General features: G+C 37.3%; 1 protein-coding gene across 2 annotated transcripts in view; it reads right to left on the bottom strand.

The window, feature by feature from the left end:
• Positions 1–24,506, bottom strand: part of LOC110631250 (4-coumarate--CoA ligase 2) — a 32,913-nt gene extending 8,407 nt beyond the window's left edge. The window contains exons 1-4 of one of the 2 annotated variants that reach the window (XM_021779016.2): positions 23,421–24,505; positions 22,773–22,971; positions 2,217–2,430; positions 2,018–2,120 (exon numbers count right to left, since the gene is read on the bottom strand). In XM_021779016.2, coding sequence (XP_021634708.1) covers positions 2,018–2,120; positions 2,217–2,430; positions 22,773–22,971; positions 23,421–24,413 — 1,509 coding nt within the window. In that variant the 5' untranslated portion in view covers positions 24,414–24,505. Of the gene's footprint in view, positions 1–2,017; positions 2,121–2,216; positions 2,431–16,618; positions 19,392–22,772; positions 22,972–23,420 lie in introns of those variants that run through there. The other variant, XM_043950056.1, reaches the window with a different exon arrangement.
• Between the last annotated feature and the right edge of the window lie 241 nt (positions 24,507–24,747).

The raw sequence follows: 24,747 nt of genomic DNA, 5'->3' as shown, positions 1-24,747 counted from the left end.
CTAATACTAATAATAGTGTTAGAATTAATAATAGAATTGCCAATAGTACCTCAAATGGCAACCTAAATAGTGTAAAAAATTTGTAATTGGAAAATATGTCTCGTAAATATATGTTAGAAAACTCAGTTTTTCAAGCTAAGTTACTAGAAAAGTATTTGGGATTTAAGGCTATATAAGAAAGTAAAAATTATATGGACACTTCAAGAAAGCATGGAGATGATGTCGTTAAAGAAAAAACTAGACTAAAAAATTTATGGCTATTTGTCCACCTAGTAGCTTTCTATCCACTCAGTAGCTTTTTCCACACAATTAATGGCTTTCGTGCTCTTTTAATGACCTTCCACCCACTCAGTGCTTTCTATCCACTTTCAGTAGTTTACCGCCATTTTATGGCTTTTCACCCACTTTTGGTGATATTTCGCCTATTTGGTGACTTTTCATCTATTTTGGCATCGTTTCGCCCTCTCAATGACTTTCTATCCATTACAATGATCTTTTTCTCACTCGGTGGCTCCACCTACTTAGATGATATTTTGCTCTCTCAATAGCTTTCCACCTATTTTAGTGATGTTTAGTCGATTTGACAACCTTTAATCCTTCAATAACATTCCACCTACCCAGTGGCTTTTCACCTATTTTAGTGATCTTTCTTTCACTCGATTGCTTTTACCCTTTTTTTTTACTACATTTCATATATATATCAACAACATTTTCACCAATTTTTTGACAACTATCTTTCATTTATATCTTTGGTGATAATTCACTAAAAGAAAAAAAGATCCAAGACAATGGATTCGTTAATTTCTAAGACGATGATTTGCTTAAAATTTATAAGTACATAGTATGCCACTCTTATAATTGATATGCCACTAATTCTCCCAAAAAATTTAGTTCATTTAACAAATCATTTGAATCAAACTTAAAGATTTATAACTCAATAAAGGACTAATAATGATAAAATTCGTATCAAAATATCTAAAATAAGAGTTAGGTATCACTTGAATTTGAAGAAGTTGATAATGGATATCTAAACTGGCATTTCAGATTTCACATATTCAAATTGTCACCATAAGTTTTGGGTTTTAATCTCTTTTAGTATGATTCAATTATATGTTCAATAAGATAGATTCACCCATCAAGTGGTGTTTCATATTCAACCATCAATTGATTTTTTACCTTCACCCATCAAATGGTCTTTCGATTTCATCCATCAATGGTGTCCTTCAATTTACTTGGTATTTCAATTTTACCAATCTACATGAAATTCTTTTCTACTATCTTTGTGGTTTTTTGTTCCTCCTTCAAAATAATAATTCAGCTTCCTCCCTTATAATCGTGTTTCAATATCTCTAGTCATGTTTTTATTCCTCTCTCACCATAGTGATTTGGTTTTACCTCATAGATAGTGGTCTAATCTCGCTCTTCAAGGATGTTCCTTTCTTCAAAGAGTGTTACATCTATCTTTTCAAGGGCCATGTAGTTCTATCTAACTTAGAGTTGCAAAATTTATCAGGATTATCATCTTATTTCGAGTAAGACTTTAAATCCTACCTCATCTCTATTTCTTAATCTAACGAGGAATATCATGTATTACCTTATAGAGGTTCATGATTGAATTTAAAGATTTAAAACTAGAGGAAAAAGATTAATATTTTATCTCTTCCTAAAATTACCTAAATGATGATGGATTACCAAAATCTGAAATCAAATCTATCTCGAAATATAAACTGAAATCTGAAAGATATTTTATTTCGAACTTTCAATATATTTATTCCATCTTTAACAATTTTAGTTTTATATCTTTAGATTATATACATTTTGTTATCTGATATCGAAGCGTACTATCAAATAAGATAAATTTTATTTTTATTTAGATATGATAATCATGCGTGAACTTAAATTTATATTTTTACGATATAATAAAGATATTAGTATCTATATAATTTTGATCATAACGATTTAATTTTTTTAAATTAAATAATAAATTTCCTAATCTAATTTAATTAATTAAAATTACCTGTTTTGAAATGTATTGTTTAATCTCATCCTCGGTGATTTTGGAACCGTTAGATCGCACCACGAATGCAACAGGAACTTCTCCTGCAGCCTCATCTTTCATACTGAGAAAACCCAAATAAATAAAGTATAATAAAATAATAGCCATCGATGCAAAGTTGAATTAATATAAGAAAAACAAAAAGGATGGGAAATCTTACGGTACAACAGCAGCATCAGAGATACTGGGATGGGAAATCAACATTGCTTCGAGTTCGGCTGGGGCCACTTGGAAGCCTTTATACTTGATCAACTCTTTTAATCGATCAACGATGAAGAGCTCATCATCATCGTCAATGTACCCTATATCGCCCGTATGCAACCATCCCTCTTTGTCTATGGTGCTTATTGTGGCCTCCGGATCATTCAGATAACCTGCCCAGTCAATGAATCTAAAGGATTAATTTCACATCTTTTATCAACCGAGCAAATTATTGACAATTTTTATTACCTTTTAATATGATTTTCAAACGAATTTTAAAGTAAATTATAGATTATTTATTTAATTTTTATATAAATATTAATATATTTTATACAAAATAAAAAATTATAAATATATCTAACTGAATAAATTAAAAATCAAATCGATTGAAAATTAATTTCTATACATATAATAAATAAAATAAAATTATAACTAATCTCTATTGATATTCACAGTTAATCTGATAGTAAGTGTATCTGAATAAATCTGAAAAATTTTAAATTTCACTCTCTCAATCTCTAATTTTTAATTAAAAAAAAATCTCAATTGATCATATAAACACGTGCACTAAATTTTTTTTCTTGTGAATTTTGATGGCATTCTTGTGATTTACATGAGAAAATGAAGCGTTCTAATTAATTGGATAAGGATTTTGATTTGATATGAAGTGTCTCTTAAAGTCAAGTCATTAATAGGTCATGTAGCTTTCGCATCAAAAGTTAGATGGCAACTCCTATTCTCTTCATCCACACACTATTTAATTACGAAAAATAAAAACTTAATTTCATCTAAGATTTCAATTATATTTTAATGACTAAAAATGAGAAATCAAAAATTAAAAGTTCTAAATATAATTATTTATATTCATTTGGTTTATTATTTTATTTATTTCATATGTTTATTTGATTATTAATTATTTTGATTTTATTAAATTATTTTTGTATTTCTATGTTTTTTTGTTTTATTTTCATTAAAAAAAAAAACAAATAGATCCCGTCATTTCAATAAGTAATCCGACTCTTATTTTAAGAGTATGTCTGATACGGGATTAAAAGAATTATATTTTATAAAATAATAGTTAATATTATTTAATTATAATTGATTTTGAATTAAATATCATTCTATTAAGTACATATTCATTGCACTACCTCTTACAATATAATATTTGGAATGATATTTATCAGGTGAAATTAATTCTTTTTAAAAAAATAGTTTATAAATTAACAATTAATCTCCTTTATAATATTTGGTTATGAACCAAATATTATGAAAGAAATTTTCTTTTAGGAATTAATACTCCTAAAAAATATGTCATTAACTATTAATGAAAAATATAAAAATATCATGTGGTTATATTTATTGTAACTTTAGAATATGTAATTTAATTTAAATAATACAAAACAATTAGTTTTAGATTTTATGAAAGATTTGGACCAATGTATTCACATGCTTACTCTAGTGGTAAGTGTATCTAAGTAAATTTGAGAGGTTTCAGGTTCTATTCTCCAATCCTCAATCCCCATTTCAAAAAAAAAAATGAAAGATTTGGACCGAGCTTAACTTCTATTTACGACGTTTGTTTGGAGGCTTATAATAGCTTTCCGGAAAAGAGATTTTGAGACAGACGACTTTAAAAATGCGACGAGGGCCATAGGTTTGTCGCAAAGTTCAAATCTTTTATAGAATTATTACAGAGATCGAGAGGATTATCATGAAGGTTACAAGATAAAGGTAGACCTTCAAAACTTTTATAGTTCGCTGGATGTAGAATCTATCCTTGATTGGTTAGCGAAAATTAATTGATTTTTTGATCGAAAGATTTTGATTGTGGCTTATAAATTAAAGGGTGGTGCAGTAGCATGGTGGCATTCTATTCAAAATGAATGCTATCACAGGAGGTTTGAATCTATATGAAACTGGTTGTTGATGAAATAGATGATTGAACAACGGTTTTTGCCTAGTAATCACACTCAGATTTTATATAACCGGTATCATGACTGTACGCAAAGGAGTTGAAGGGTGGATGAGTATATAGAGAGGTTTTTGAGGTTGCAGGTGAGGTGCGATAACTGTGAGAATGAAGCTCAGCAGGTTGCTCATTATCAGAGGGGACTGAATCATGAAATTCATTATATGATGGGAGTAGCTGCAATTTTCACTTTAGCAGATGCCATTGAGATGGCTAAAAGAGCGGAAGAACGTGTTTAATGGTAGCCTCGATATCAGTCTAATCAGAATTTTAATTACATAAATTCTAGTTTGATAAAAAAAATCAGTAATATAGAGGTAATTATAGCGGACAACCTTCTAGGACTGTAAATTGTGGTCCTCAGCCTACTATGGAAGAAAGGAGAGAAAGTAAGGAAAATGTAGTCATCAATACAACAGACAAATGAGGCACAATCAATCCTTATCAGAAACCAACCGGAGACATATGCTATTGCTGCAGGCAACTTGAACATCAATCGAATATTTGTCCAGAACGCAGAGGAGTTAACAACGATCATTGACATGTTAATGTGGTTGAGAAGGTAGTTGAATCTGAAGAGAAAGTGGATGAAGATGATGGGTCTATTGTTGGTTCTAAAGATGGGAAAGTTACCTACGTGGTGAAGAAAATTTTATATTCAACAAAATAAGAGGACGAGAAGCAAAGGAGGAAGATTTTTCCAAGCGAAGTGTCGAGTGGGAGAAGTAATTTGCAGGCTAATTTTAGATAGTTGCAATTGTGAGAATCTGATAGCTAAGAAATTATTGGAGAAACTGCAGTTGCCTACACAGCCTTACCCTTCGCCATACAAAGTTGGGTGAATTAAGGAAGGTCTGACAATTGAAGTCAACAGAATCTATAATATACCTATTTTTATCTGTAAATTTTATACTGAATCTATTAATTGTGACGTTGTGCATATGGATTATTATGAAATTTTGTTAGGTCGTCATTGGCAGTTTGATGTTGATACTTTGCATAAGGGGAAGGAAAATTCATAAATGTTTACATGGAATAGGAAGAAGATTACTATTTTACCTTTTGATTCTTCGAAACATACTAAAGTGAAAGGGAAAATTGTTGTTGTTGTTTTCACGGGAGTGCAAAGGTTATTAGGCATAGTTAAGAAATCTGGAGACACACTTGCTTTATTGGTGAGAGAAAAAGATAAAGTGGAGGATGCACCTTCTTCACCACCACTCGTCAAAGAGCTTTTAGAGGAGTTTCTTAAAATAGTGGAAGAGCCTTCAAAGCCTCCACCTTTGCAGGATATTCAATATTGGATTGATCTCATTCCTGGATCCAAATTACCGAATCTATCTCATTATAAGATGAGCCCAAAGGAGAGCGAAATCCTTCAGGAACAGGTTGAAGAGTTATTGAAGAAAGGGCACATTCGGGAGAGTATAAGTTCTTGCGGAGTCCCTGCCATATTACTTTCAAAGAAAGATGAAACTTGGAGAATGTGCGTGGATAGCAGAGCCATCAATAAGATTATGGTTCAGTATCGATTTCCTGATCCTCGCCTGGATGACATGTTGGATTAGTTATCAGGGTCTAAAGTCTTCTTAAAGGTCGACCTTAAATATAGCTACTATCAAGTGTGAATTAAGAAAGGAGATGAATGAAAAACAACCTTTAAAACTAAGGAAGATTTGTACAAGTAGTTGGTTATACCGTTTGATTTGATGACACCTAGCACGTTCATGCAACTTATAAACCAAGTTTTGCACCCTTTCTTATACAAATTCGTGGTTGGTTATTTTGATGATATTTTGATTTTTAGTCACAGTGAAGAAGAACATTTATAGCACCTCCGTCAAATCATGACAGCCTTGCAAGTAAATACGCTGACTGTTAATTTAAAAAAATGTATTTATATGACCGCGCGCATTCTATTTCTTAGATATGTTATTAGTGCAGAAGGGATACATGTTGATGAGAAGAAGGTAGAAACAATTCGGAACTGGCCCATTTTCAAAAATATTTCAGAAGTTCGCAACTTTCATGGACTTGCTATTTTCTATCGGCGGTTTATCAGAAATTTCAGCAGCATTTTTGCTCCTATCACAAATTATTTGAAGAAAGAGAGAGTGCAGAAATTAAAAATAAGCTTACTTATACCCCTATTCTTACTCTACTTGATTTTGATAAACTATTTGAGATTGAATGTAATGCTTATGGAGTAGAGATTGGTAGTGTGTTATCGCAGTCTAATAGACCTGTTGTGATGCTAAAAAGAAGTGATCTACTTATGAGCAGAAATTGTATGCAGTTTTTTAGGCCTTTAAGACTTGGAAACAATATATGATGGGGTGGGAGTTCATTATTCATACAGATCATCAATCTTTGATAATTTTAAGACAAAAAACATATGCATAAGATGCATGTTCAATGGGCAACTTATTTTGGACTTTTTTATTATATCATAAAATATAAGGTTGGCCATAATAACAATGTAATACCCGGCTAGACTTCGATATCGGAATTCCTACCGTCCGGTGGAATCTCGGGTGTCGGAGACCTCTAGAAGGGTAAAACCATGTTTTTATAAAATGTTTTAACGTGTTTTATGTTTTAAATTAAGAAAGAAATGAGTTTTTGCATGAAAATAACCTAGGAGGAAAACTCAAGTTCGGCCGCCGAACCTCAAGTTCGGCCGCCGAACATGCATGCCTTCGGGAGCGCTTTTAGGCCCCCGAAAGCATAAGTGAGGGAAGTCCAGGTTCGGCCGCCGAACCTCATGTCCGGCCGCCGAACCTCATGTTCGGCCGCCGAACCTCATGTTCGGCCGCCGAACCTCATGTTCGGCTGCCGAACATGGCATGCATGCGAAGGCACGTTCGGCTCCCGAATGTGGTCTGGCCAGCCACCTATAAAGGGGTCCCTTAGCCGAAAACGGGCGAGTTTTTCCCCATTTTCGGCCAAGGTGAGCTCTCCGCCGCCCCTCACCGATCTTGAGTTCCTTCCTTCAAATCTTTCACGATTTTCACTAGTTTTCGCCTTGTTTTGAAGATTTTTTGAGCAAAAGGACAAATTTTGAGCTTGGAGACCCAAGGAGCTAAATCTCTCCCCAACTCCAAGTTAGATCGCCTCTACTCTCGATCTTCAAGAGGTAAGAGTCGATCTCTAGCTTATGATGTGTTTTAAACAAGTTCTATACAAGTTTATGGAGTAGAAATGCATGTTTAGGTTGTTTTGAGTTTATGGGTTTAATGTGTGTTCTTGAGCAATGTGAGTATGTTTGATGTGTTATAGTTGGGGTTTAGGCTAGTTTGAGACCCCTATGAACTTGTATGCTTGATTGTGTATGATTGGGAGTGTTGTAGAATAGGTTTATGCATGTTTGAAATGTTTGGGAGGCATTTGTGCATGTTGGAGCTGAGTTTCTGCCACTTTGGAGAAACTCAAGTTCGGCCGCCGAAGGAACTTTCGGCCGTCGAACCCGCTTGTGGAGGCAGCCTTCGGATGCCGAAGCCTGCCCCCGAAAGAGGACTTTCGTCTCTGGAGGGCAGTTTCGGCCGCCGAAAGTGCCGCCGAACATGCATGAGTTTCGTCTCTGTCTGGGAGTTTCGGCCACCGAAGGTGCCGCCGAACCTGCCTGACTTTCGGCTCTGGAGGGACTTTCGGCCGCCGAACCTGCCGCTGAAAGTGCCCTGTCCAGCCCTCATTTGCATGTTTTTCTATGATTGTTTCATGATGTTCTAGGAGGTTTTTGGGGAGTAGTTTAGAGTTATGTTCATGTATGTTTGGTCCCTCATTTGAGTCCACCTGTGTAGGTTCGGACCCGAGGAACCGAGGACCCCAGCAATGAGTCAGTTGCCCCAGTGTCTGGTCAGAGCTATCCAGAGGTGAGTGAAATAACTCATTACGTTTCTAAGCAAATAATGGACATTTTAGCATGATTCACGCATCATTAATTCCATGAGATATACTAGGTTGTTTGCATTAGAATTCACGAATATGTTGCATTGCATATTTTGTTGTTGATGTGGATGAATGTTGGATGATCCATAGCCCTCGATCTATGATGTGACGATATGATATGTACGGTATGGAAAGGAAAGACCAGTGGGACTCATTCTACGTTCGCTGGCACTATGTAAGAGAAAGACCAGGACCCATTCTACGTTCTGGCACTATTGGATATGTAGAGGGCTACTGGTGACAAGTTCATCCTTGATGTGATATGTCTGTGATGTGATGCATTCCATGAAGGCATGAAATGTTAATATAATGTTTTTATTATTCTGCTCACTGGGCTCTAGTAGCTCACCCCTCTCCCTTAACCCCCAGGTTTGCAGGTACGGGCTATAGCAGGAAGTTAAGAAGAGTAAAGTCCCATGTTTATGTAATAGCTAGATGTGGACATGAGATATATGTTGATGTAATGTAAAAGTATTGGATAGTTATGTTATGTAATGAGGTTATTGAGGATTAGTATTGTGCTTGACCCTATGTATATAGTTATCCCTTTTGTGTACATGATCCATGTTCTTTTATAATGTTTATGTTAGACCAAGCTTAATGCATGATTATGATACCCCATTGGAGCATTTGATGAGGACTCCAGTGCGTGGTTTATGTTTATGTTATGTGTATGCACAGGTTAAGCTTAGTAAGAGAAAGGAAAAGTTCAAAATTTTATGTATGTTGTTGATCATGTATGGGATTAAACAGGTTTTCAGGTTGTATGTCAAGCTTGCTACGGGTCCCGGCGGCCTTAAGCCGACCTGGATCCTAGCGCCGGTAGCGGTCCGATTTTCAGGTCGTTATAGAATGGTATCAGAGCCCTAGGTTCATATGGTCGGACCTAGAGTGTCGGGCTCATAGATGTTATAGAAGGTCAAGCACAATAGGAAGATCATGTCCACTAGGATAGGATGTTGAGTCCTGTCTTGTTTGATGATGTGAAATGCCATGATTATATACATGTGCATTAATGCTATGATATGAATGATATGTATGTGATGCGGGTTCATGTGTTCCCACATGAACCATTTGATGCTAATGTTTGTGTGATGTGTACTGTTTTTCAGAAAACAGGATGAGAGGGACTCATCGATCTGCACGATTGACCGGAGTACCACCTGAGGATGAGGGCACGAGCGCCCGTCCTCCTGCATTGCCTAGGGCAATGTCATGTAGATCAAATAGAGAAAGAGTGTCAAGGGACCCTAGAAGGTCTTTTGATGCTAGCAGAAGGGGGACAGATAGAGGAGGAAGTTCTTCAGATGTGAGGGAGGTTATGGAAGAGGATCAGAGGAGGGATGGGAATCTGGATGTCAACATATCGGAAGAAGGGACAGGGGAGTCATAGGGAGGCGCTCAGGCCTCGGGGTATGGTTTTCCACCCCATTATCCACCCTTCCCACAGGGTTCAGGATATCCGATGGGGGGCACATCGGATTACTCCAGCTTTAACCCCTACCCTACCTACATGCCTTATCCACCTTTCTATCCACCTTACCCACAGTACCCAGCTTATCCACCCTCACCCTTCTATCCTACCCCGGCAAATCCCACCTCGGGGAATGCTGCACCCCCACCTCCACCACCTACAGAATCAGCAGCCCCAGTTACTCAACCTTCTAGACCTAGCTCAGCCGGTGGGAGCAAAGTGAAGATGACAGATTACCTTAAGCTGGATGCTCCCAAATACAAGTCAGGGGATGATCCCTTTGAGTACCTAAGCGTAGTGAAGACGATAACTGATGAGCTAGGGGCAGATGACAGCAGGGCCATTCAGATGGCAGGGTTCACTTTAAAGTGCAAAAAGGCACGGGAATGGTTCAAGTGTTATGTGGACCCAAGACTAGACGGTATGACATGGGAGGAATTTGCAAATGAGTTCGCTGGGTGGGCTTTCCCAGACAGTTCCAGAGAATTGAAGATGATTGAGTTTGAGCAGCTGAGGCAGACAGAACACATGAGTATAGAGGAGTACACGGATAAATTTTTGGAGCTATTGCCTTTTTCAGGGCAAGCTCTAGATACAGATTCGAAGAAGGCCAAGAGATATGTTATGAAACTGCATTCTAGGTACTTCTCTTTGATCCAGTCAGTTGAGAGGGAAAGTTTCCACACTGTGGTGGATATGGCCCGAAGGATGGAGGCTAGTGCTATAGTTGAGGGGTCAGTGAAGCAGTCAGTGACCCAGTCTTCAGGAGTTAAGACCCCAGGTAGAGGAGGGCCAGGTCCCTCTTCTCAGATCTCAGGTAGCAAGAGGTGGAGTAATACCACCAAGAAGCCGAAGAAGAACAAGTTCTGGAGTAAGTTGAAATCCGGTCTGGGATTAGGCGGTGGCTCGAGCTCAGGCTCAGATGGTACAGAATGCCTAAGGTGTGGGAAGCCACACAAGGGAGTGTGTCGGGCTGGGACTAATGCATGTTTCGGATGTGGACAGGAGGGACACATGGCTCGGGAGTGTCCTAGAGCACCTTTTATGGGCCAGCCCCAGCAGACAGCTTCTGGTAGTGTGGCACAGCCAGCAGCTCTAGCCACAACTCAGGGCAGTGGCAAAGGTAGAGGGAGAGGGGCAGCCTCTTCTTCTGGTTCCCGAGGTGAAGGTCCATCAGCTCCAGCCAGGATCTTCACCATGACACAGCAGGAGGCTAACACATCCAACACCGTGGTGTCAGGTAATCTCATCATTGGGTGTTCTGATGTGTATGCATTAATGGACCCGGGTGCATCTCATTCTTTTATTGCTCCGAGAGCCGTTGAGAGGTTGGGTCTAATGGTCTCTAGGTTAGAGTGTCCCCTATGGGTCAGTGGACCCAAGTGTGACCCTTCAGTGGCAGAGTCAGTCTGCCAGTACAGTCCAGTTTTTGTTGAGGGAAGATGCCTCTCCGCCGACCTTATGGTTCTAGATTTGACAGACTTTGACGTCATTCTAGGGATGGATTGGCTATCTACCCATGGTGCTACCTTGGACTGCAGAGACAAGGTAGTCAGGTTCAGAGATCAAAACGGGTCAGAGGTAGTCTTCAGAGGAGACAAGAGGGGTACACCTAGAGGTCTGATATCAGCTCTTCATGCTCATAGGTTGCTTAGGAAGGGATGTCAGGGGTATTTGGCTCATGTGAGAGAGCTAGATAGTCAGGTCAGGAAGCCAGCCTCAGTGCCAGTTGTTAGAGAATTTCAGGATGTCTTCCTAGACGAGCTGCCAGGTTTACCACCTGCTAGGGAGATAGAGTTCGAGATAGAATTGATGCCTGGAACTAGACCAATCTCTATTCCTCCCTACAGGATGGCTCCAGCTGAGTTGAAGGAATTGAAAGAACAGTTGCAAGAGCTGGTAGAAAAGAGCTTCATCCGACAGAGTACCTCACCTTGGGGTGCTCCAGTCTTGTTTGTGAGAAAGAAGGATGGATCCCTTAGACTTTGTATCGACTACAGGCAGTTGAACAAAGTCACTACCAAGAATAGGTACCCTCTGCCAAGGATCGACGATCTATTTGACCAGCTAGCCGGAGCAGGTTGTTTCTCCAAAATAGATCTAAGATCGGGGTACCATCAGCTGAGGATAAGAGAAGAGGATGTGCCAAAGACAGCTTTCAGAACCAGATATGGGCATTTTGAGTTCCTTGTAATGCCGTTCGGGTTAACCAACGCCCCTGCAACATTCATGGATCTCATGAACAGAGTGTTTAGCCAATACCTGGATCACTTTGTTATTGTCTTCATAGATGATATCTTAGTGTATTCTAGGAATGCAGAGGAGCATACCCATCATCTGAGGTTAGTTCTGCAGACCTTGAGGGAACATGGCTTGTATGCCAAGTTCTCTAAGTGTGAGTTCTGGCTGAGGAGCATTTCGTTCTTGGGGCATGTAGTGTCAGAAAATGGATAGAGGTGGACCCCAAGAAGATAGAAGCTGTGGCTAACTGGCCTAGACCCACTTCAGTGATAGAGATTAGAAGTTTCTTGGGTTTGGCAGGTTACTACAGGAGGTTCGTTCAGGACTTCTCAAAAATTGCAGCTCCTCTGACCAGACTAACCAGGAAGAATCAAAAGTTTGTGTGGACTGACCAGTGCGAAGAGAGTTTTGAAGAGCTTAAGAAGAGGTTAACGTCAGCACCAGTGTTAGCTTTGCCAGCTAGCAGTGAGTGGGTTTGGGTTGTGTGTTAATGCATAATGAAAGGGTGATTGCTTATGCTTCTAGGCAGCTGAAGAAGCACGAGTTGAATTACCCTACACATGACCTGGAGATGGCAGTAGTAATCTTTGCACTCAAGATGTGGAGGCATTACCTCTATGGGGTTAAATGTGAGATCTTCACCGATCATAAGAGCCTGCAGTACATCTTGAGTCAGAGGGATCTGAATCTGAGGCAGAGGAGATGGGTGGAACTGCTGAGCGACTATGATTGCAAGATTCAGTACCATCCGGGTAAGGCGAATGTTGTGGCAGATGCCCTAAGCCGGAAGTCACTAGGCAGTCTATCCCACATCGCGGCTGAGAGGAGGCCAGTAGTGAGGGAGTTCTTCGAGCTCATGAATGAAGGTCTACAGTTGGAGTTGTCTGGTACAGGTGCTTTGGTAGCCCAGATGAGAGTGGCACCCGTGTTTCTAGAGCAGGTGGCTCAGAAACAGCATGAGGACCCAGAGTTAGTGAAGATTGCCAGGACTGTTCAGTCAGGCAAAAATTGTGAGTTCAGATTCGACAGCAAGGGGATCCTCCGCTATGGGAGCAGACTATGTGTACCAGATGACATAGGGCTAAAGGGAGACATTATGAGAGAGGCTCATAATGCAAGATACAGCGTTCACCCCGGAGCCACCAAGATGTACCAAGATCTGAAGAAGGTTTATTGGTGGCCAGCTATAAAGAGAGAAGTGGCACAGTTTGTGTCAGCCTACGAAGTGTGTTAGAGGGTGAAGCTGAAACATTAGAAGCCGGCTGGAATGCTTAACCCGCTACCTATTCCAGAATGGAAATGGGAGAATATAGCTATGGACTTCGTAGTGGGGTTACCGGCGACGTCCAACAGATTGGACTCCATATGGGTGATTATGGACAGACTCACCAAATCTGCTCACTTCATCCTTGTCAGGAGTGGCTATTATGTGGACAAGTTGACGCAGGTGTATGTTGATGAGGTTGTCAGGCTGCATGGTGTTCCTGTTTCAATAGTGTCTAATCGAGGGCCCCAGTTCACCTCCAGGTTTTGGCGGAGTCTGCAGAATGCCATGGGTACCAGGTTGGATTTTAGCACTGCTTTCCATCCACAGACGAACGGACAATCAGAGAGGACCATCCAGACAATAGAAGATATGCTCATAATGTGTGTGCTGGACTTTGGCGGTTCTTGGAGGCAACATCTACCTTTGGTAGAGTTTGCCTACAATAACAGCCATCATGCTAGCATCGGGATGGCTCCATATGAAGCTTTGTATGGGAGGAAGTGCAGATCACCTGTTTGCTGGGAAGAGGTTGGAGAAAAGGCCTTGGCGGGGCCTGAGCTAGTAGAGATCACCAGTAGGGTGGTACCCATAATCAGAGAAAGGATCAAGACTGCTGCAAGCAGACAGAAGAGTTATGCAGACATCCGCAGAAGGCAAGTAGAGTTTCAGGAGGGGGATCTGGTATTGCTCAAGGTGTCTCCTATGAAAGGAGTGGTTCGCTTTGGGAAGAAAGGTAAACTAGCCCCACGATATATCGGACCCTTTGAAATCTTGCAAAAGATTGGGAATGTGTCGTACAAGCTGGATTTACCTGCTTCAATGGAAAGAATCCATCCGGTTTTCCATGTTTCCATGTTGAGGAAGTTTGTGTCAGATCCGGGCAAGGTTCTTAGTGAGCCTGATGTGGAGATCCAAGAAGATCTCACTTATGTTGAGCAGCCAGTACGGATCATAGACACTCAGATCAGGAAGCTGAGAAACAAGGAAATCCCGATGGTGAAAGTCATGTGGAACCACCACAATTTGGAAGAATGCACTTGGGAGACACGGGAGTCCATGCTCCAGCAGTACCCTTATCTCTTCTGAGGTTAGTTTTATGTGTGTTTTATATGTATGATGTGTGTTATGCCTTGCTTGTGCTAGTTGAGGAACATTCGGGGACGAATGTTCTTAAGGGGGGAGAATGTAATACCCGGCTAGACTTCGATATCGGAATTCCTACTGTCCGGTGGAATCTCGGGTGTCGGAGACCTCTAGAAGGGTAAAACCATGTTTTTATAAAATGTTTTAACGTGTTTTATGTTTTAAATCAAGAAAGAAATGAGTTTTTGCATGAAAATAACCTAGGAGGAAAACTCAGGTTCGGCCGCCGAACCTCAGGTTCGGCCGCCGAACATGCATACCTTCGGGAGCGCTTTTAGGCCCCCGAAAGCATAAGTGAGGGAAGTCCAGGTTCGGCCGCCGAACCTCATGTTCGGCCGCCGAACCTCATGTTCGGCCGCCGAACATGGCATGCATGCGGAGGCACGTTCGGCTCCCGAATGTGGCCTGGCCAGCCACCTATAAAGGGGTCCCTTAGCCGAAAACGAGCGAGTTTTTCCCCATTTTCGGCCAAGGTGAGCTCTCCGCCGCCCCTCACCGATCTTGAGTTCCTTCCTTCAAATCTTTCACGATTTTCACTAGTTTTCACCTTGTTTTGAAGATTTTTTGAGCAAAAGGACAAATTTTGAGCTTGGAGACCCAAGAAGCTAAATCTCTCCCCAACTCCAAGTTAGATCGCCTCTACTCTCGATCTTCAAGAGGTAAGAGTCGATCTCTAGCTTATGATGTGTTTTAAACAAGTTTTATACAAGTTTATGGAGTAGAAATGCATTTTTAGGTTGTTTTGAGTTTATGGGTTTAATGTGTGTTCTTGAGCAATGTGAGTATGTTTGATGTGTTATAGTTGGGGTTTAGGCTAGTTTGAGACCCCTATGAACTTGTATGCTTGATTGTGTATGATTGGGAGTGTTGTAGAATAGGTTTATGCTTGTTTGAAAGGTTTGGGAGGCATTTGTTCATGTTGGAGCTGAGTTTCTGCCACTTTGGAGAAACTCAGGTTCGGCCGCTGAAGGAACTTTCGGCCGTCGAACCCGCTTGTGGAGGCAGCCTTCGGCTGCCGAAGCCTGCCCCCGAAAGAGGACTTTCGTCTCTGGAGGGCAGTTTCGACCGCCGAAAGTGCCGCCGAACATGCATGAGTTTCGTCTCTGTCTGGGAGTTTCGGCCGCCGAAGGTGCCGCCGAACCTGCCTGACTTTTGGCTCTGGAGGGACTTTCGGCTCTGGAGGGACTTTCGGCTCTGGAGGGACTTTCGGCCGCCGAACCTGCCGCCGAAAGTGCCCTATCCAGCCCTCCTTTGTATGTTTTTCTATGATTGTTTCATGATGTTCTAGGGAGTTTTTGGGGAGTAGTTTAAAATTATGTTCATGTATGTTTGGTCCCTCATTTGAGTCCACCTGTGTAGGTTCGGACCCGAGGAACCGAGGACCCCAGCAGTGAGTCAGTTGCCCCAGTGTCTGGTCAGAGCTATCCAGAGGTGAGTGGAATAACTCATTACGTTTCTAAGCAAATAATGGACATTTTAGCATGATTCATGCATCATTAATGCCATGAGATATACTAGGTTGTTTGCATTAGAATACACGAATATGTTGCATTGCATATTTTGTTGTTGATGTGGATGAACGTTGGATGATCCATAGTCCTCGATCTATGATGTGACGATATGATATGTACGGTATGAAAAGGAAAGACCAGTGGGACCCATTCTACGTTCGCTGGCATTATGTAAGAGAAAGACCAGGACCCATTCTACGTTCTGCACATTGGAATGTTATGTTATGTTATGTTATGTAAGGGAAAGACCAGGACCCATTCTACGTTCTGGCACTATTGGATATGTAGACGGCTACTGGTGACAAGTTTATCCTTGATGTGATATGTCTGTGATGTGATGCATTCCATGAAGGCATGAAATGTTAATATAATGTTTTTATTATTCTGCTCACTGGGCTCTAGTAGCTCACCCCTCTCCCTTAACCCCCAGGTTTGCAGGTACGGGCTAGATCAGGAAGTCAAGAAGAGTAAAGTCCCATGTTTATGTAATAGCTAGATGTGGACATGAGATATATGTTGATGTAATGTAAAAGTATTGGATAGTTATGTTATGTAATGAGGTTATTGAGGATTAGTATTGTGCTTGACCCTATGTGTATAGTTATCCCTTTTGTGTACATGATCCATGTTGTTTTATAATGTTTATGTTAGACCAAGCTTAATGCATGATTATGATACCCCATTGGAGCATTTGATGAGGACTCCAGTGCGTGGTTTATGTTTATGTTATGTGTATGCACAGGTTAAGCTTGGTAAAAGAAAGGAAAAGTTCAAAATTTTATGTATGTTGTTGATCATGTATGGGATTAAACAGGTTTTCAGGTTGTATGTCAGGCTTGCTACGGGTCCCGGCGGCCTTAAGCCGACCTGGATCCTAGCGCCGGTAGCGGTCCGATTTTCGGGTCGTTACAAACAAGGTAGCAAACGCTTTCAGTATGAGGGCTGCTTCGTTGATTATAATTAGTCAGGAAGTCACGGGGTTTGAATTTTTGAAGAATTTGTATGCTGCAAATAATGATTTTGCTGATATATGGGCGAAGGTCCAAGCTCATTAGCCTGCTAATAGGTTTTCGATACATGATGGATTTCTCTTTAAGAAGAACAGGTTATGCATTCCTCATTCTTCTCTGTAGGAAAAATTAATTCGAGAGGTCCATGGTGGAGATTTCAGTGGTCATTTGGGGCGTCATAAGACTATTTCTGGTTTAGAGGAGCATTTTTATTAGGCACAGTTAAAAAAGAATACAGGTTTGATGGTATAGAAGTGCCCAGTTTGTCAAACTCGAAAGGGTCATTCGCAGAATATGGACTTATACACTCCATTACCTATTTCAGAATACCCTTGGGAGGACTTATCTATAGATTTTGTTCTTGGTCTTCTACGTACTCAATATGAATCTGATTCCATTTTTATTGTCATTGACAAGTTCTCTAAAATAGCGCATTTCATTCCGTGCAAGAAGACTAATATTACTTCTCAGATTGTAAAACTATTTTTTTCAGGAGGTTATTCATTTATATGGCATTCCTAAGATCATTACTTCTGACATAGATGTGGGTGACTTTATGAAAGCGATTTGGGACTGAACTTCGATACAACAGTATTGGTCATCCTCAAACTGGTGGCCAAACTAAAGTAATTGCACTCTTGACAATCTTTTGCATTGCATTTGTAGTGTTAAGAAAACTGCTTGGGATCTTGCTCTTAACCAAGCAGAATTTGCTTACAACAGTTCAATCCACAACTCTACAAAGATGTCACCATTTGCAGTTTTATACAGATAAATTTCAGCGCATAAAGTTGACTTTATTGCCCTTCCCACAGGTTTTCATAATAGTATTACAACAAATAACTTGGCAAATTAGTATGTGGACGTTTTCAAACAGATATAACAATGTCTTACGGAAGCCAACGACACGTATAAAACTGCAGCTGAAAAATATAGGCGTTTCAAGTCTTTTAATGTCGGTGATCAAGTTATGGTGTATTTACACAAGAAACATGGTGGTAGATATAAAAAGCTTAATCGAAAGAAGATTGGTCCATTTCGGATTATGCAGAAGATTAATGATAATGCTTATGTTCTTGACCTCCCAGATTATATGAAAAATTTCAAGATGTTTAACGTGGCAAATTTGTTGCAATACTACCTTGTTGATAACAACTTGAGGTCGAGTTCTTTACAAGTAGAAGGGAATGATGCGGAGCAATTAAACTTGGATTTTATGGAAGACTTGAACTAGACTTAACTTTTGCTTACGACGTCCGTTGGAGGCCCATAAATTATTTTTTTCTAGGAGATTGTTCGTTTACATGGCATTCCTAAGACCATTACTTCTGACATAGATATGAATTTTGTAGCTCACTTTTGGGTGACTTTATGGCAGCGATTTGAGACTGAACTTCGATATAGCAATGCTGGTTATCCTCAAACTAATGGTCAAACTGAAATGATGAACCGCACTCTTGACAATCTTTTACGTTGCATCTACAGTGTTATGGAAGATTTGAACTGTACGTAACTTTTGCTTACGACTTCCGTTGGAGGCCTACAAAACTGTTTTTTCCAGGAGATTGTTCGTTTATATGGCATTCCTAAGACCATTACTTCTGACATAGATATGAATTTTGTAGCTCACTTTTGGGTGACTTTATGGCAGCGATTTGAGACTGAACTTCGATACAGCAATGCTGGTCATACTCAAACTGATGGTTAAACTGAAGTGGTGAACCGCACTCTTGACAATCTTTTGCGTTGCATCTGCAGTATTAACAAAACTGCTTGGAATCTTGCTCTTGTCCAAGCAGAATTTGTTTACAACAGTTCTGTCTATAGCTCTATAAAGATGTCATTATTTGCAGTTTTATACGAAAAAATTTCACCACATACAGTTGAATTTATTACCCTTCCCACAAGTTTTCATAATAGTATTACAGCAAACAACTTAGCAAATTAGCATGTGAACATTTTTAAACATATACAACAATGTCTTACACAAACCAACGACAAGTATAAAACTGCAGCTGATAAATATAGGTGTTTCAAGTCCTTTAATGTCGGTGATCATGTTATGGTGTATTTACACAAAGAACATGGTGGGAGACATAAAAAGTTTGACCTAAAAAAGATTGGTCCATTTCGGATTGTTCAGAAGATTAATGATAATGCCTATGTTCTTGACCTCCTAGATAATATGAAAAATTTCAAGACGTTTAATGAGGCAGATCTGTTGTAATACTACCCTGCTGATGACAACTCGAAGTTGAGTTCTTTACAAGTGGAAGGGAATGATGCGAAGCAATTAAACTTGGATTTTATGAAAGACTTGAACTGGACTTAATTTTTACTTACGACGTCCGTTGGAGGCCCACAAAATTATTTTTTCCAGGAGGTTTTTCATTTACATGGCATTCCTAAGACCATTACTTCTGACATAAATGTGAAGTTTGTAGCTCACTTTTGGGTGAATTTATGGAAGCGATTTGGGATTGAACTTCGATACAACAATGCTGGTCATCCTCAAACTGATGGCCAAACTGAAGTGGTGAACTGCACTCTTGACAATCTTTTGCGTTGCATCTGCAGTGTCAAGAAAACTGCTTGGGATCTTGCTCGTCCAAGCAGAATTTGCTTACAACAATTCTGTACACAGCTCTACAAAGATATCACTATTTGCAATTTTATACAAAAAAATTTTAGCGCATACAGTTGACTTTATTGCCCTTCCCACAGGTTTTCATAATAGTATTACAGCAAACAACTTGGCAAATTAGTATGTGGACGTATTCAAACAGATACAATAATGTTGTACGGAAGCCAACGATAAGTATAAAACTGCAACTGATAAATATAGGCGTTTCAAGTCCTTCAATGTCGTGATCAAGTTGTGGTGTATTTATACAAGGAACATGGTGGGAGACATAGAAAGCTTGACCTAAAGAAGATTGATCCATTTCGGATTGTTCAGAAAATTAATAACAATGCCTATATTCTTGACCTCCCAAATTATATGAAAATTTTAAAAATGTTTAAGGTGGCAGATTTGTTGCAATACTACCCTGCCGATGACAACTCGAGGTCAAGATTTTTACAAGTGAAAAGGAATAATACAGAGCAATTAAACTTAGATTTTATGAAAAACTTGAACTAGACTTAACTTTTGCTTATTACGTCCATTGGAGGCTCACAATCGCTTTCTGAAAAAGAAATTTCAAAACGGATAACTTTTAAAAATACGACAAAGGCCATAGGTCTATCACAAAGTTTGATATCCAAATTCTATCATTCAAAGAGTCAATTTTGCATTTCAATTATTTTTGAAGTTTTTTCTATAAATTTCTACATTAAGATTTTTGTTATTATAAATAATCATTTTCTTGTCTGTTTAAATTTTTGTTATTATAAATAATCATTTTCTTGTCTATTTGAAACACTTTTTAATTTTAAAAAATTTAATAAAAAATTATGGCTTTTATCCCGTTCTGAATTTCGTCATAATTAAACAATATTAATTAAAACTTTTTATAGAGTCTAATAATCATGTTTCATTGTGTCAAAATAGTATCTTGTAATATCGTACTGTTAACGAACAACGATAATTTTTAGGCGCTATTAAAAATACTGACATGTTAAATAAAATATAATTATTAATTAAAAGAGAAAATACTTTGTAATTTACTTGAGTATACCGTAATTTTACTTATTTTCATTTCAAAACATGTGATTTAATTTGTGTCGAAATAATATTTTTTGATATAATTTCTACGGCAACTTCATGTGAAAATTATTATTATTTACTAACTCCGCAATACTATAAAATATTATTTTGATGTAAATTAAATTATAAATTTTAAAAAGAAAAAATTGATAAAATTACATTGTATTTTTTTTCTTTTATTAATTTATTAATATTTTAATGTATATTGAGAAAAGTAAAATTCACAGTATAATAATAATAATTAGGACATATTTATTTATTTTTTAATAAAAATTGTTGCCTGCATATGAATTTTGAAACGTAGAGTTATATATACATTGTTTGTTTTTAAGTAAAAGTATTAGTTGTATTAATAAAATTTTGATCTATTAATAAAATCTCATCAAAATAAAGAGAAATATCATCTCAAACAAAGAGACGATCATACTTAATAGACATTTAAATGTGTAATAAAAAATATATAGAAACCGATTTAATTGATTAATTTTGTTAGATATAAAAATGTATACATTTAAAAAATATTCATGTCCCATAAAAAAGCTTATTTTTACTTTCACTTGTTTTCAGAAAATAAAATTATTATAGTTAAAATATTTTATTTGGTCTTTCTTAGCTGATATATCCTTTACTCATATTATTAAATTAAATTAAAATAATTTATATTGTTAAATTATTATGAAAAACTAATAAATTTTACTTCTAATATATATATCAAGTAAAGTATGTTAATAAATTAATAAAAATAATCTAGCTTCTAAAATATTGATGATTTATAATTTAATATATATATATATATATATATATATATATATATATATATATATATATATATATATATATTACGCAATAATTTATGAGACATCCCATTTTGGAAACCAACATATGGTGGTGGTAACTTGAAATGAACCAGCTAGTGAGGTCTGAAACAATAGTCTGGATCACTGAGTCGGGTCGAACCCTTAAATCTGGTTCGGGCATCATAGTCTAAATCCCTTGAGATTCAAAGACCAAAAAATTCGGGGACCCTGCCCATAACCCAAATGAGGGGAGGTTCAGACATGCAGACAGGATCCGAAACATATGAAGTCCTACATCAATGGACCTAGTTATCAAAAAAATATGGAGAATTCCACTAATTACATGTTCAAAGTAACACAAAACTCTTAATCCATCTATACATACGAAGATAATTTAGAATTAAAATTGATTTCATTAGAAATTGTAGTCCTGACTGTTGTTATAGAAGTAAACGAATCGAATTGGACCGAATTTTGAGAATTTTGAATTTAATTCTTTTTTTTTTAACTTACGTTCGAGTTCAAAATTTATCTATTTCGAATTTAAGTTTTTATTAAATGTAATTTTGAATAATTTACTATCAATTTCATTTATTTATAATAATAGTAAATTTTAATTTAAAATTAATAAATTTAAAATTAAATAATTTTAATTAAATAATATATACATAAATTAACTCATAAATTTATAAAAAATAAAGTTATTAAATTTTAACAATTTAAATATTTACAGGTCTAAGAAAATAATAATTTAATAATTAAACTACGTAGAACTTAATTTTAAAAAATTTAAATTTAGTTCATGATAATTTATACAATTTTGAACTCAATTCTCTTATTAAGTTGAATTCTGTATAATTAACAAGTATGTTCGCGAGTTAATTTGTAAGTCTATTTATAAATTTAGAAATGAGTCGAATACTATAAAATTTAAATTCGACTTGTTTACTAAACGAAATTACAAATTAAATTTGAATTTAATTCAATTGAAAATCAAATCTAACAAAATCGAATTATATCGAATCCAACTCATAAATAATTTAATTCATTTATATTCCATTACGAAAAAAATACCCCAAAATATATGTCTCATATATTTTATTTTATTACCTTTATTTTATCTCATTTATTAACTTAGCTATAGGAGAAATTACTTCAGTCTTCTCTCCTATTTTACTTATTCAAACCCATAAAAAAGGTAAGGCCAACATCAATAATATTTAATTTAGGCCATGTGATGTGATTCTTGAATTATTATTTTTTTCATAAATTAAACTAGGGATATACGACTTCAAAGATGTACCAAGTAAAATATGCAGGCTTCAAGATAAGCAGTTGACCTACTAACTATTGGAAACTTGAAATAATATATAAAAAAAAAAATATTGATAATATATATATAATAAATAATATTAAACAGTAAATAAATTAAAATAATTTGTGTACCTTTCATGATTTGACTACCCCTAATGCAAATCTCACCGGCTTGATTTCGCGGCAGTGAGTTCCCGGTTTCAGGGTCGACGATCTTCATCTCGGCGTTTCTCACGACGGTTCCACAAGCGCCTGATTTAATCTCAAAAGGGTCCTTTGCAAATGCCAGACACATCGATAATACTGGTCCTGCCTCTGTCATTCCATAGCCCTACACAAATATATATCGCTTTAATTATTTAGATAATACACTTTTATAATTATCCAATATTAATTAATATATTTTGAAATTATTCATTATTTCTATCCAATATTTAAAATACTCATAAAATTTTAATCAATAAAAAATATTTTCTTGATTAAAAAAAATAAATCATTTTAAAAAAATAATTTTATTTTTTAAAAAGAAAAAAAGGCTTGAACTAATTATCTTACTTCACATCTAAGTTAAAATTTTCAATAATTGACAACACAAATACAGGACAAAAAATTTTCCCCATCAAGACAAGGCAAGGGAAGATAAAGAAACCTTGTACCATCTTAATCATCCAAATCAAACAACAATCAATTCGAACAAATTTCCAAATGACCTTTCCAATTAAACTAATAATCTCTTATAAATGAAGAAAAAAACTAGAAATAAATTAAGCCATTAATTACCTGGCCAAGTTTTGCATTGGGAAGCTTAGCCCTTACAGTATCCTCAAGCTCCTTTCCCATCGGAGCTGCACCGGACATCACCGTTCGAATGGAAGAAAGATCATATTGATCAACCACTGGACTCTTCGCAATCGCCAGAACGATCGGAGGCACGAATGGAGCTATTGAAACTTTATATTTTTGTACAAGCTCCATTAATGAAATGATCTCAAACTTTTGCATGATTAAAATGGCAGAACCAACTCTTAGCCCACAAAGCAAAACAGAATTCAGAGAATAGATATGAAACAATGGCAATACACAAAGAATCACATCCTTCTTATGAAAATAAAGATTTGGGTTATCTCCGTCAACTTGCTGTGCCACGCTAGTGATAAGTCCTTTATGTGTTAACATCACTCCTTTCGGTAAACCAGTAGTCCCCGATGAATATGGAAGCGCCACCACATCGTCGGGGTTAATCTTGACTCCGGGAATATCATTCTCGTCGGCTTCTGTCAATTCTGAGAAGTGTAAACAACCGTCTGGTGGTGAATCAATTGTTATTATCTTTATATCATTTTCTTTAGCGAATTGCTTCACTTTCTCAGCGTAAACTGCTTGTGTTACTATCAACTTCGCCTTCGATGCAGTTGCTTGTTTAGCGATCTCCGTCGGAGTGTAAAAGGGGTTGGCGGTTGTGCTAATAGCACCACGATATGATGCACCAAGAAATACAAATACAAACTCGGGGGAGTTTTGGAGCAACAGCATAATAACATAGCCTTGTTGGATACCTAACTTGTGGAGGCCGGCGGCGACTTTACGTGATTTGAGTTCAACGTCGGCGTAAGTGTAGATATCCCCGGTGGGGCCATTAATCAAGCAGGGATTATCTTTGAATTGGGTAATGTTTTCGAAGCAATAAGTGTGTAGGGGAAGGTGATTTGGGATGTAGATATCTGGGAGCTTGGAGCGGAAAATGAATTCTCGCTGATCATTCTTGGCCTCCATTGCCGAAGAGAGAGAGAGAGAGAGAAATGAGATTGTGGGAGTTTTGTTTTGCTTACTATGGTAGGTTTTGAGTTTTGGTTGAGGTAATATACAAGTAGGTGGTGTTGTTAGAGAGAGCTGCTAAAAGGGGGTTGCGAAGAATTTTAAAGAAATTATCAAATATTTGTGTGTGTTGGATAATTTTTTTTTAAATTTTAAATTAAATATTAATTTAAAATTAATCGAATATATACATTCATATGTATATAAGAATTTCTCTTATAATATATTGATTGTGTGTAATAATTTTTTTTATTTTTTAAATTATAAAAAAATTTGTTTTTTTTTTTAAGCA

This window comes from Manihot esculenta, chromosome 14 (genome assembly GCF_001659605.2).
Source record: "Manihot esculenta cultivar AM560-2 chromosome 14, M.esculenta_v8, whole genome shotgun sequence".
Taxonomy (NCBI): Eukaryota; Viridiplantae; Streptophyta; class Magnoliopsida; order Malpighiales; family Euphorbiaceae; genus Manihot; species Manihot esculenta.
Note: the sequence above shows the minus strand (reverse complement) of the source record. Positions and strands in the feature narration are given on the sequence as shown.